General features: G+C 40.5%; 2 protein-coding genes across 9 annotated transcripts in view; one reads left to right on the top strand and one right to left on the bottom strand.

Moving 5' to 3' along the window:
* ralgapa1 (Ral GTPase activating protein catalytic subunit alpha 1) overlaps window positions 1-4,795 on the bottom strand; it is a 54,046-nt gene extending 49,251 nt beyond the window's left edge. For all 7 annotated transcript variants that reach the window (XR_008833123.1, XM_056425634.1, XM_056425637.1 and 4 more), the window contains exons 1-4: window positions 4,297-4,795; window positions 1,225-1,335; window positions 1,043-1,092; window positions 335-392 (exon numbers count right to left, since the gene is read on the bottom strand). Coding sequence is in view for 6 of the 7 variants with exons in the window: in XM_056425634.1 (XP_056281609.1) it covers window positions 335-392; window positions 1,043-1,092; window positions 1,225-1,335; window positions 4,297-4,402 (325 nt within the window). In the remaining variant the exon portion in view is untranslated. The remainder of the gene's footprint in view (window positions 1-334; window positions 393-1,042; window positions 1,093-1,224; window positions 1,336-4,296) is intronic.
* Window positions 4,796-5,097: 302 nt separating this feature from the next.
* On the top strand, window positions 5,098-9,566 carry brms1la (BRMS1 like transcriptional repressor a). 2 transcript variants are annotated; one of them, XM_056426283.1, is made up of 9 exons: window positions 5,098-5,208; window positions 5,851-6,006; window positions 6,233-6,323; window positions 6,452-6,579; window positions 6,667-6,746; window positions 6,953-7,049; window positions 7,137-7,226; window positions 7,349-7,413; window positions 7,512-9,566. In XM_056426283.1, exons 2-9 carry the CDS (start codon window positions 5,868-5,870, stop codon window positions 7,608-7,610), a joined length of 789 nt encoding a protein of 262 aa, XP_056282258.1. In that variant the 5' UTR covers window positions 5,098-5,208; window positions 5,851-5,867; the 3' UTR covers window positions 7,611-9,566. The 2 variants fall into 2 exon arrangements, with proteins under 2 accessions (XP_056282258.1, XP_056282257.1); XM_056426282.1 differs by having other exon boundaries at window positions 5,114-5,219.
* Window positions 9,567-13,784: the final 4,218 nt, after the last annotated feature.

The raw sequence follows: 13,784 nt of genomic DNA, 5'->3' as shown, positions 1-13,784 counted from the left end.
AAACTGCAGTGAACATGTCAGTGGAGCTCAGCGGCGTGAGAAGCCAGGCACGAGTAAACAAATCACATTCAGGATGGAGAAGAATGTTCATCTCTGAATTGAATTGAATTGAATCAGCGGCGGCGCTATATTCTTCCCTCTTGCAGCTGGTTGGTCTTCGGACATAAATACGCCGCTGTCCGAAACTATCTCAACTTGATTCAACTCGCAGTTTGTTGGGACGATGTCATCCGCTGCACACGTGTGTGTGTGTGTGTGTGTGTGTGTGTGTGAGATCAACTGTAACTGTGTTTCGGGTAAAAGGGGTTTGAGTGTGTTTTCATGCATGACTTACCGATGCTGTGGAACTGCCATCGGCTCTGGATTCGCTCTGGCAGGAGCTGGAGGATTTTCTGGGGGGAAAAAAAAATATATATATATATATATTCTTATTGAAGACCATTTTTGCCATAAAACTTGATATGTTCTGTGTTATGAGTGAGTTTTAAAAGAGGGGGTTTCCTGCTGTGAAATTTTTGGGGGTTTGAAAAAGGAAAATACATCGATTTTCGTTAAATAAGGCCACACGGACTCATTGCCTTAACTCTACATGCTCACTGTCGTGTGATTACTGTTCCCCCGGTTGGGTGGTTGGTTCACTGGAATCAGATAAGCTACGGATAAAAAAACTGCTATTTGACTAAACTGAAGTCAGTATGACATTCATAAGTAATCAATGATTCTATGTATTGTCCATCTTTATTCAAACTAACACCTCTCAGGGAAAAACTATATCAGGCCCAGTCTTCAGTCCGAGTCTTCACTGGACTCGTTGTGTCCGGGGCCAAATGGAGGTCAGTGAACTGCTATCTTATCCTGGCTTCTCCAAGCACCACCCAGTGTGAGTTCTGCTAAATGCCAGTGGTCTTAGTCTGAGGTCAGTGCCTGCCTGGTGCCGCAGGAAGTTAGAGCTGGTGGATTCCCACGCTGCGCTTTCATTCCAGTGTCGTGTTGCGTAAAGCTTTGAGCGAGAGCTTCTCTGGATTTAAACTCTATTTCTTACCTCAAAGATGAAAAGAATAGAGTCCAGCTCCTCCCTCTGAGACTTGTGTCCTGAAACACATGGAGGAGTTGGAGCAAAAAAGCACAATAACACGGACAAAATGGGATTGTTTTAATTCGGGCGTGAAAGCTGTGAACGACCAGAGCTCGTCCAAAGTGTTTGTCGGTTTGAGTGAAACGTACCTTTTTGCTTGAGGCTGACCTCGATGGTGACAAAGTTCTCGAAGAAGACATAGTAGATATGGGAGTAGTTCACGTCGAAAAACTGTTTCAGCTCCGACGGCTCTGCGTTTTCTGGGCAATGAAAAGGGGGGGGGGGGGGGACACACAAAGCTGAAAATTAATCGAATCCTCAAATAGACGGAAACTTCCCCAGTGCTGATGAACAGTGTTTGTCACTCGATTCGGTTTCCATGACGTCCTCATCGCATTCCTCACGTCACGTCCACACACCTTGGACATCTCCCTCAGCGCCTTCTCTGTTCACTCCACAGCTCAGGAAACAACGTTTACAAAATGATAGCAATAAAAACACCACAGAAAAGGTAGACTATTTCACAATAAATATCTATAATGTAGTTTTGAAATGAACTTAGAATATATATATATACAGGACTGTCTCAGAAAATTAGAATATTGTGATGAAGTTCTTTATTTTCTGTAATGCAATTAAAAAAACAAAAATGTCATGCATTCTGGATTCATTACAAATCAACTGAAATATTGCAAGCCTTTTATTCTGATTTATTGCTGATTATGGTTTACAGCTTAAGAAAACTCAAATATCCTATCTCTAAATATTAGAATATCATGAAAAAGTATACTAGTAGGGTATTAAACAAATCACTTGAATTGTCTAATTAACTCGAAACACCTGCAAGGGTTTCCTGAGCCTTGACAAACACTCAGCTGTTATAAATCTTTTTTTTAACTTGGTCTGAGGAAATATTAAAATTTTATGAGATAGGATTTTAGAGTTTTCTTAAGCTGTAAGCCATAATCAGCAATATTAAAATTATATAAGGCTTGCAATATTTCAGTTGATTTGTAATGAATCCAGAATGCATGACATTTTTGTTTTTTTAATTGCATTACAGAAAATAAAGAACTTTATCACAATATTCTAATTTTCTGAGACAGTCCTGTATATATGCGATCAGCATCTAGGTTCTCTAAACACGCCTGTGTCATGTCGACTTGCACTAAAAACAGACTCCAAGCCCCCAGTCTTGGTCCCAGCCGAGAGAAAGGAAGCTCCTCTGCTTCATCCCAGCCTCAACGACGTCATTCGGAAGGAGACGCAGAGATAAAACACACGCTCACACTGAGAATGCAGCCACCGCTGTAGTTCAGGGTCAACGGTGAAAGGAAACACACATTCATTGAGGTCATTAAAATGACAGCGTGTACACAGGTAGACACACTCAGAGGAGCTTCTGGTGATTGTAATCTCTGGGTTTGTCTATATGAAGCATGTTGTTGTTTTGTTTGCCTGTCTAATGTACACAACAGCCGGCAAGTCAAATGCTCCTGATTCTGAAAGCTGAACTTCTCACTGATGCACAGGAGCTATTTTTCTCTTTTAACAGCTATTCTTAAGCCACAGTCTACAAGTATGAAGCAGCAATCCATGAAATGACCTGCTTTACAACTATACTCTGAATAAGAAAATGCCCATAAAACAGTATTTCAAGAGGATCTGACTTGAATTGAAAAAGAAACACGTTTTTATATGTATATATATATATATATATATATATAAATATTGCGGAATTGTCACGGCAGGTACAGAGAGAGAGTTGGGCATCTAATAATTAAACGGAGATTCTGAGCTTGTGATGTGATTTGAATAGCTTGAAAACACAATACTGATTTAGACCACGGTTAGATTACGAACCTCAACATGAATGTCATCACGGTTCAGACATTATCTTTAACCTTACTGTGGGGCCAGTTTTAAGCTATGGCCTCAGCAACAGGGCCAAACTGGACTCGGATCAGACACTTACTTACGGGCCTGACTGCATTCAGGGGATTGTGAAGCGATGGAACAGCTTCTTGTTGAATCATTCAGATATTCCTTCAACAAAACTTTCAGAAAGTATTCAACATTCTTCGTGCTTTCTCTCTCGGGTTTCCCAAAGTGTAGCAAAGGTAAACATTTTCTTTGAGGGGAGGGTCATTTCTTATGGTAAAGTCAGTTTTAATAAGTGAACACTGCATGAACAACAACAATGTAACTATTGCTCTGGTGTTGTTATTGACCCTGTTTGATCTCTAAAGTTAGTGGCATTGCCCCGGTTGCTATCAGTGCTGCAACTCATTGCCTGTGTGCATTTGCTTTGCATGGTTGTCAAAACGGTTTGCTATTCTTCCGAGTCGTCCTTCTCAGATGTGACGGAAAGTGCGTCTGTGCCTGCCTCAGTGATTGCTATCAAGGTCTTGTCGTCCCCACAGAGCACAGAAAGGGGGGCACACCCCTCTCTGTCACTGACTGACACAGACCCCCCCCCCACACACACACACAGAGGAAGTTGAACTACTGTACTGGACATAAGAGAGAGGAAATAGTAGGCTGTTTCCCTTTCCAGTCAGTGTTTGAGGGCGTGTTTGTGTGCGAGAGCAGAAGAGTGTGCCAACGAAAAGACACACACACACACACACACACACATACACACACTCACAGATCCATCACTTATTAATACCCATTGCCTCACCAAACCCCTTTCCTATCCAACAAAATCAAAACACTGCAATTGGCATGGTGTGTGAAACACACCTTAACACAAGTTTATAAACAACAACACACAGCATTCGTCACATCCCAGGTCGTGTATACAGAAGTCAGTCACACCCCTGCACAAATCACGACCGCCTGATGAACAGCTTTATTACACGGTAATAAAAGCATAACATCAGATTCGTCAAACCTCCCATGAAACGGCCACCTGCACACAGTGTGAAGCACATCTTTAAAGACGTGTCCTCCTCGATAGAGGATACAAACCAAAATGATTTTTTTTTTAGGGAAAGTAGAACTGATCAAATGCTTGCAATTGACTACAGCTCAGGTTGCAAAACTAGCGAGTAACGCTAAAGCTAGTTTACATATTTAAATAAAGTGTTAGGTTTGTTATAACACATCTCTGTTTACATACAAGGCGACTTTGAAAGTCGTGACGTCCGAGATGGGTTCGGTGAGGCACCCCCTGTATCCACAGGCACGCAGACGCCTCATAATGACTCCTAACTTACCGATGACTATTCGGAGATGCTTCAGCCTCGTCAATACGTCCTTCTTCGGGTCCAACACTTTCTGCGTGGACTTCTTCACGTCCCCGTGAGGCTTTTTGGAGAACATTCCCGGGGCTGGAGACGCAAGAGCGCGACCGCAGGAGAGCAGGGAGGCGCTAGCTGGGTAGCCACTCGAACAGCCTTAGCTCGCGTTAATCTTCAAAGTGTAATGAAATAAAGGGCGCTGCTCCCGGGTCAGTTATTGGCAGCCCCCCGCAACAGCACGGAGCATTTCAGCGCGTGAATGTGGTTGTCGCATTCCGTTTGAAATCAAGAAGAAACGGGTGAAACGCAGCGGGGCAAAGCATCCATCCATCGCACCCTACCGCTCCTCCCTTCCACCACAGTCCGCAGCCTGGAGGCTAACGGCTAGTTAGCTAACTGTTCACTTAGAAAACATCATGGCGGAGGAGGGAGGAGGGCTAAACAAAGCAATGGATGCCAGATAAATCCAATGTCAACGCCGTTCACAATAAACAAACTATGCTTCTATCATGTACTACAGGATGTCATATAGCTAATAATGTTACATAATTGCAATATGTGTCTGACTCTAACAGCGTTTCCCATTTTACCGGAACTAAAGTGTTAAACTAATTTCGACAGTTCTGCTCAAACTGTCTGGTTTGAGCGACGAGGCTGACGGGTAACGTAGTTTGCAAATGAACATTAATCCTTTGGTGACACCAACATAGACGACACATAAAACTACAACTCCCGACACAAATAAAAAGCGCCCTTCTGTGATTTGTTTTTAGCTTAGCTGGGACACCGGAGAGAAATTGTAACTGAGGGGGAAAAAAAGAGAAAAGTTAAAGCTTCTTTTGCTTTTTCTTTAAACCATCTCGCAAACGTCTTGCACCTCCCCATCTCGTGAGTTACGGGTTAGTCTTCAGCATCCTTATTGATAAATATATATATATATTTTAATTCGTGCTAATGTTTCTAGCTATCTAAGTATACTGGATAGCTAACATGCTATGGCAATGCTAACCTGCCGTGTTGTGTTTTGTTCTTGTTTATTAGTCTCGTAAAAAACACAAAGGCGTCCTATTCAATTATAATTACAGCTAACCTCGAGCAATAACGTTATAATAAAGCCACCTTTCAAGAGCGGTTCGTTCTTGGTCTGACGTAAGACAGTATTTACCACATTTCAATACATATTTCGAGAATAAATAAATATGTATAAGACATTAGAATATAATTTGGGTGGCCTCCCCACATCATCGTCTGCATTTGGTCAACAGCAAAGGGGATATTACCATAGGCTGTGTATAAGATATACAAATGGATGAGAAAAAAACAGAAAATTGGGACATATTTCGGTAATCAACGACTCTTGGTGATGAACTCGTACTTGCTTTATGAGTTACTCTTGAGAGGAAAGACACTCTGTGTTCAGCAAGTCAATTATGATTATTATCAATACGTTAAAAGCAGACATCTATATCTGTTTATCTGTAAACAAAACAAAAAAGAGCCTGACATTGTCCCTCTGTCCCACACTACCAGTCTGGCGTTGGCTCGCTATGCCAGTGCACCGTGACCGGGAGAAGAAGGAGAGCACAGCGGAGGAGATGGAGGTGGAGGAGCATGAGCAAGAGGCGTCCAGCTCTGAGGAGGAGGACTCTGACACCTCCTCTGTCTCCGAGGATGGAGACAGCTCAGGTGTGATTTTTTTTCTTCGAAAGCCAAAACATTAGAATAATGTGAAATATTGAAATGTTCTTCTTTATTGCCTTTGAAAGTAACATTATTTCAGTCTGAGAGTCTGATTTAAAAGTAACTCCTGAACGTCCGCACGCTATGGAGTAGACATGTCTTCCTTCATCCCGATTCATAACTTTATCATAATTAATCTAGAGGTGTGTGTGTCTCTTTTATTTTGTTCCAGAAATGGACGAGGAGGACTGTGAGCGGAGGAGGACGGAGTGTCTTGATGAAATGTCCAACCTGGAGAAACAGTTCACAGATCTCAAAGACCAGTGAGACAAAATAGATTTCATTTTTTGTGTGACTGTCTAATGGCCAAGTCAGGCAGCATTACATGGCTTTAAAATATAGAATTAAAAAACAAATTAAAGTAATTAATAGGATTTCGTTGTGTGTGTAGGTTGTATCACGAGCGTCTCAGTCAGGTGAACAGCAAGTTGGGTGAGGTGGAGGCCGGCCGGGCGGCAGAATATCTGGAGCCCCTTGCCGTGCTGCTGGAGAACATGCAGGTCCGCACCAAGGTGGCAGGTAAACTTGGACACGCTGACACACCCGGGACGCCTCGCACACTCCAGCCACCTTTAGTCACCCCGTCATTCCCTCCGCTTCTATCAGGCATCTACAGAGAGCTGTGTCTGGAATCTGTGAAGAACAAGTATGAGTGTGAGATCCAAGCGGCCTGCCAGCACTGGGAGGTCAGAGACACACACACACACACACCACTTCATTCAATTACCTTCCGTCTCACAACAAAGTATTGCTGAGAAGTTTTCATTTTCTTTTTAGTCCTTTGGCTGTAGACTCGATACAAATTTAGAATTGCATTTCAATTTGTGTGTGACAGTTTTTTGCTCATTGTGTCTGTACTTTTGTGTGTGTGTGTGTGTGTGTGTGCGTGCAGAGCGAGAAGCTGCTGCTGTTCGACACGGTACAGAGTGAACTGGAGGAGAAAATACGAAGACTGGAGGAAGACCGACACAGCATCGACATCACATCAGGTGACGCACGCAGAGCACAGTCGAGCAACCAAATACATTTTGAATCGAGGCGGAAACGTTTGAATTCGCCCGTGTCTCTTTTTTCAGAATTGTGGAACGACGAATTATCGGGGAGGAAGAAGAGGAGGGACGCTCTCAGTCCGGACAAGAAGAGGAGGAGGCCTTCGGTGGTGTCTGATATCCTTCCGCTGTTAATGTCCTCCGTCACTGCTGACTCCACTTGGTGTTTGTGCTGCGTCTATGAATTCCAAATGCTGGTGTCTGGATGTGTCCTTGGCTCCGCCCTTAACTCTGCTCACGCCCATATATCGTCTACATGCTGCCCGACTTGGACATCCTGGAGGACTGGACGGCCGTCAGAAAGGTGACTTTCTCCCGTGGTGGAGTTGCTGCGTGCGTGCGTGGTGTGTAGGCATCTATTAACAACTGTGTGTATGTGTGTGTGTGTGTGTGTGTGTTCAGGCCGTGGCTACGCTGGGTCCCCACAGAGGGAAGTCCGACCCCGACAGCCCCGTGTTCCCGTTCAGACAAGACAGAAGCAGGCCCATTCTCAACTGCTGAGGAGTTCTCTCTCTCTCTCTCCCTCTCTCTCTCACACACACACACACACACACACACAGTCGCAAAACGAAAAACAAACCAGGGCCACAAACACACAAAAACGTGCACGAGTCGTTCCCACCATCCACTGCACCCCGTCAGCTGAACATCCGTCGGTAAACTGCCTCTCCGCGCCGACTCGCGGGTTTGGATCCTTTTCAACGGGACAACGGGAGCGTCGTATTTGCCGGTTCGACCCATTTCAAGACTTGTGTCTGCTGGAGCCGCTGAGACTCAGTTCAGTGTTTCTTCTGTTTAATTTCATTGTGCAAATTTGTTTGAGGAGTTCTCGCGAGGCTCCAGATCTGTGCTTTCGGATGCATCCACAGCGAAACCAAATCGGAATGGGGCGGCTGTTTTTCTTCGAAGTAATTGTCATATTGATTGACTCCGAGAATCTGGCGTTCGGGGAGAGGGCCAGTGTTGTCTTAGCGTCCGTTGAAACGGCTAAATTGAGTGGGAGCGAAACCTGGCGTCGTGTTTGGTTTTGATTGAAGCAGTCAGCTTTCTTTTCTTTTTTATATCCAAAGTACCCCGTCGCCTAGATTTGGTAAACAATGTTGTATTTTGCTGGTATTCTTTTATTTTTAAAAAGAATACATTTAACGAACACAAACGTGTTTTTAAATTTTTGCAGCACTATATTCACCAACTGTCCACATTTTATTCAGCGGATAAAAAAACTGAAAGCGTTTAGAAGGTTTAGTGCCATGGAGTATTCAAACCAGGAAGTTACACGCTCAGTGAGGGTCCAGCAGAAGTTCTGGTTTCACTGTCTCTTTTTCTTTTTCTTGTCTGTAATTGTAAGTATTGAGATTTTAAAAATCTCAAATCTATAGAGGGTTATTGACGACGCTTCCTTTAACATGAGGAGTTATTCCTAGTTTATATGACTCTTGTGACCGTACCCAGAAATATTGAAAATATTTGTACTTAAAAAGAAAAAGGTGTATCCGTTCAACTGTCGTTCATGAGACTGATCATTTGTTTTACGTTGAGGTGTTTTGAATAGTTATGCGGTGATCATGTGCGAGTCGTTTTCAGAGAGCCTTCAGCATTTCCTGCGTCTGTTTCTTGGGGTAATTTTTAACCGTTACAGTGCGGCTGCAGAGGTTTAACGATATTTAAATTCTCCCGAACTATCCAAATGCAACTTCTGATCATAATTTCAGGAGGTAATGTATTTCTACTGGACGCTGACGTGTTGGGGCGTGAATTCCACCTCCTCAAACCGCCGGTGGACTTCTGTTTATCACCAGCGCCGCTGGTGAGCGGTGATGAGAGCCGTCTTCTCTCTCGACCATATACAGTGTTTGTAGCCATACTTCTTTCTTTCTTTCTTTTTTCTCACCAAACTTTTAAAAAATCCTATATTTTGGTGGTTATTCTTCATGCAGACGCTCTTAAATTACAAACGTATCACTGCAAACTGGTGTCGGCAATGCAGCCAGTCATGCTAACCACATCAACAAAATAATTTTCTGTTCAAAGAAATCAATAACTGAGGGACAAATGTAATACAAACATGTGACATGACCTCGCTGTTCCCTTTTAAAGCAGGTCTCACTGTTACTCTCCTTATGCATCTACCTCCTCTTTTCTCCATATGTCCGTCACTCTCTAAAGAACAATCCACGTTTGCACGATTGCTCGTGAACCGCTCGCGTCTTCACGACCACCCTGCCGAGCGGAACACTGCGGCCCTGTCGCATCCCGCCATTGACTTGTGGCCATTGGTTATTAAAGGGTGACGAGCACGCTGCCATTTAACGTGTTTTTATGTTATTAGAACATAAAGGATGTCAAACGTTCAAGCCGGAACTTGTTGACAGCGTCTGTATAAATGCTGCGTCGGATACATTTGTGTCTTTGTTGTCAACGTGGGTTTTTACAATAAATAAGTTGTTTTATAAGCTTTGTGGCGTCTCTGTTCAGTGTTTAGCGGGGGACGAGCGATTTGATGTCGGAGCACGTGGTGCCTGTAGATAGTTTAGTGAGTGGGCTCACTAATAATTACATATTTAGTGTTTTTTAATATGTGGCTGATGCAAGAACTAATAGCTGGCGAGGTCAGAGAGGAGTGCCCGCTCAAGCTTTCATTTAATAAACTCTTAAAAAGTGAGTGGATGGAAAGCATGGACACAAGAATAATGTAAAACCATTTAAACGTCTGTTTAGATTTATAATATATATTTAAATGTGTATTATTATAGACGTTTAGTGTCTAGTTTGTACCTTACTTAAATATTGAGCGTGACAGAGTTTAATACAGTTAATGTTTCACGTGTGTCTCCAAAAGAATAAAAGCATACTTTGTTAAATCTTAACATTAATCCCTCACGTTTCACACCTCGCTGTGATGCGTTGTTGTTTTTGTGCCTCGAGGAAAAACAACCTTGGTTGTCTTGCAACAGCTTTGCATTTAAAAGCCTCCCAGAGGCTACGCCCCTAAACAAACATGTGGTGCTTCCAATCAGTCACATAATTAGTTAAATTAAGTCCACCTGTGTGCAATCTACCTGTCCGTGACGCAGAGGCGGCCGCAGGTTGTGTAACGACTGGAGTTAATGACGGCGCTGCCTTGACACAGGGACCGGTTCGCCTCAGAAAGGCGCCATCATTAGTTGAAATGCTTCAGCAGTCCAACTATTGTTCTTGTCTTCTTTCTATCAACTTATTATTCTATTTCTTCCGTACCTTTTTCGTCCCTCTTCTAGTCCTTCATATATTCAGCTATTTGAACCATTCAAATATTAAAAAATTCAGCTTCTTCAGGAATAGAGGGGAATTACTTTTCATATTTCAAATGTTTCAAATTTTTGTATATTGAAATACTTTTGTTATTTTTAATTCATCAGTTCCTATGGAGAAAATCTTTTCTTCAACTTTAAAAAGCTTACAGTATCTTCATATTTTTAGCAAATTCAGCAATTAAATTTTTTTCATGTTCAGATAACCTTCAGATAACTGTATATTTTCAAATATTTTTTATCTTTTCACATTTTTAAATGATTAATATTTGTATGGAATAAATAATGAATGGGATCCAATGGTGGAAATCTTCAAATCCGCTTAAACTTGTTCAACTTTAAAAGCTTACAATATCATTCAGCATACATTCAGCTACATTCTTTTGATAGCTCTTATAGTTATTTAACTGTCCCCGTTTTAGTTTTATGTGTTTTTCCGCTCCTTTTTTGTAACTTTTTTTATAACCTTTCATACTTTTTTACTACTTTTTAACTTTTTTATATGGAGGTTAGTTCTTTAGGTTAGATGTGTGGGGCTGCAAGGTGGTGTAGTGGCTAGCACTGTCACCTCACAGCAAGAGGGCTGTGGGTTCAATTCCCGGTCGGGGTGGTCCTTCTGTGAGGACTTTGCATGTTCTCCCCTTGGCAGCGTGGGTTCCCTCTCCACCTCCCTCCCACAGTCCATAGACTTGCTCAGGTTAATTGATCTCTAAATTGCCTATAGGTGTGAGTGTGAATGGTTTTAAATTTGTTTTGACTTTTTAACTTTTTAACATTTTTTATAACTTTTTAACTTTTTTTAACTTTTTTATAACTTTTCATACTTTTTAACTTTTTTATATGGAGGTTAGTTTTTAGGTTAGATGGGTGGGGCTGCTCCTGACTGAAGATTAATGCAGACTCATACCAACTAAATTACTTGGTTATTAGTTGTATTTGTTTTTCATATTAGTTAAGAATGAACCTCGCTACTGTATAACTTAGTTCCCTTCTTTGTATTACTTCATTACTTTTTAAATTGTTTATAATTTTTTTAACTTTTTTAATTCATTGTTACCTTTTTTATAACTTTTTTCTTTTTATGACTTTTAAGTGCTTTTTAAACTTTTTACTTTTTAAAGAAATAACTTTTTAGTACTTTTTTACTTTTTAATAATTTTTTATAACTTAATTTTTTTAATGACTTTTTAAATTTATTAAACTTTTATTTCCATTTTTTTACTTTTTATAACTTTTTCATTACTTTTGTACTTTTTATTACTTTTGTATTACTTTTGTACTTTTTATTACCTTTGTACTTTTTTATTACTTTTGTACTTTTGATTACTTTTGTACTTCTTTATTACTTTTGTACTTTTTATTACATTTGTACTTTTTCATAACTTTTTTATTTTTTTATTACTTTTGTACTTGTAATTACGTTTTAATTTTTTTTCTTTTATTATTTTTCATAACTATTCATTTGTTTTACTTTACAGTGGTATTGATCCAATAACAGTTATATTTTTCCAGTTACAGCACTCAAAGAACGATTCAAGCCCTGCTGAGAGATGACATTTAAATATGGTTTGATACATTTAATTAAATTAATTACACAAATGAACATATTTATATTTAATGGGTGTAACACAAAATGTAGGAATTCTTTCTATTATTAGATTGTTTTAGGTTAGATGGGTGGGGCTGCGCGGTGGTGTAGTGGCTAGCACTGTTGCCTCACAGCAAGATGGCTGTGGGTTCAATTCCCGGTCGTGGTGGTCCCTCAGTGTGGACTTTGCATGTTCTCCCCTTGGCAGCATGGGTTCCCTCTCCAGCTTCCTCCCAAAGACTTGCTCATGTTAATTAGTTGGAATGGAGAAAGTCTTCAACTTTAAAAGCTTCTAAGATCTTCATACTTTCAGCTAAATCAATCATTTATTTTTTTAAATGTTCACATAGCCTTCACCTATTACTGTATATTTTTAAATATTTGTTATCTATTCAAATTTTCAAATGATTAATTGTTTTATGGAATAAATAATGAATGGGATCAAATGGTGGAAATCTTCAAATCCGCTTAAACATGTTCAACTTTAAAAGCTTACAATATCGGCATACATTCAGCAAAAGAAACAATTCCACCTTTAAAATGTTGACATAAGTGTTAGCTATAACTTTATCATTCAGCTTCTTTTGATAGCTCTTATAGTTATTTAACTGTCCCCGTTTTAGTTGTATGTGTTTTTCCTCTCCTGGAGTTTTCAATGGGTGTGTGTGGGGAAGTCTCGAGCTGTGACGTCATCGCTAGAGGGGACAGCTGCGTCAGGATCAAGCGGAAATTATTTTTGTATATCGTCACTACAGCCACAATTCTTACATTTTAGACATTCTTTTTTGGTAAAGTAGTAGAGAATATGCTCAGTCATCTCCATTGAGAATCTGACAACATTTTAACTTTTTTAAAGCAAACAGGAACACTTTCTGAACTGTGATTACACTCTCATTTCTAAACCTAAAAACATTTAAGGACATGCAAACGTTCACAAAAGCCTCGAGCATCTCCTAATGTAGACGCCTTTAGGATCAGAGTTATGGTTCTCTGTCAAGCTTTGATCAGATTCTGAGCTGTCAGTCTCTGTCCCACAGGTGTTTGACGTTAGGCTAATCAGTGGCAGATCTCACACACACTCTTGTTTATCATACATTGCAAGCCACACACGCACAGACCAACGTTTGTGCGTGTGTGGCCCCGTGCGCGTGCGTGTGTCTTTAAATGGAGAGATATCAGAGGAGAACCAGCTTCAGTTTCTCAGGTCACATTTAAGCCACAAAAATAACAAACATATCGGCGCGTTCGGTTGAATCTTTCCTCTATTGATTCTACTATTTTGGTGATTTGATCATGTTTTATTGACAGGGTTCAACAAATGCTTTTGTAGAAAATCCACTCAGTGTTTAGATCTCGTCTATCCTTCACCCTGGTTTCTCCCTTTCTATTTTTGTATTTATCCTTCTCCTTCTGTCTCTCAAATTATTTCTCTCTCTTGTTCTCATGTCTGACGTTTCCCCCTCTCTCATTTCTTGGATTGTGATTCATATCTTTGAATATTTAGAAGATAAAGTTTTGCTTATCTTTTCCAGTTATACATTTCCACCCAATATGTTTGTGCTTCAACATTTTCAGCAGGAAGTTTCCCTTTTTGATATGTTCAGATGTTTAAGCTATTTTCAGCTATGTTCAGCTTTAAAAAAAATATATTTCAGCTATTTTCAGCTTTAAAAAAAAAATTTCAGCTATTTATTTTTTATTTTTGAGCTTTAAGCTTTCAGATGTTAGCATTCCAATGCATTTTCAGCAGGAAATGCATTTTCTAGTTATTATAATTAGTCACACTTATGGTTACTC

The sequence above is a fragment of the Pseudoliparis swirei genome, chromosome 11, assembly GCF_029220125.1.
Source record: "Pseudoliparis swirei isolate HS2019 ecotype Mariana Trench chromosome 11, NWPU_hadal_v1, whole genome shotgun sequence".
NCBI classification, from domain to species: Eukaryota; Metazoa; Chordata; class Actinopteri; order Perciformes; family Liparidae; genus Pseudoliparis; species Pseudoliparis swirei.
Note: the sequence above shows the minus strand (reverse complement) of the source record. Positions and strands in the feature narration are given on the sequence as shown.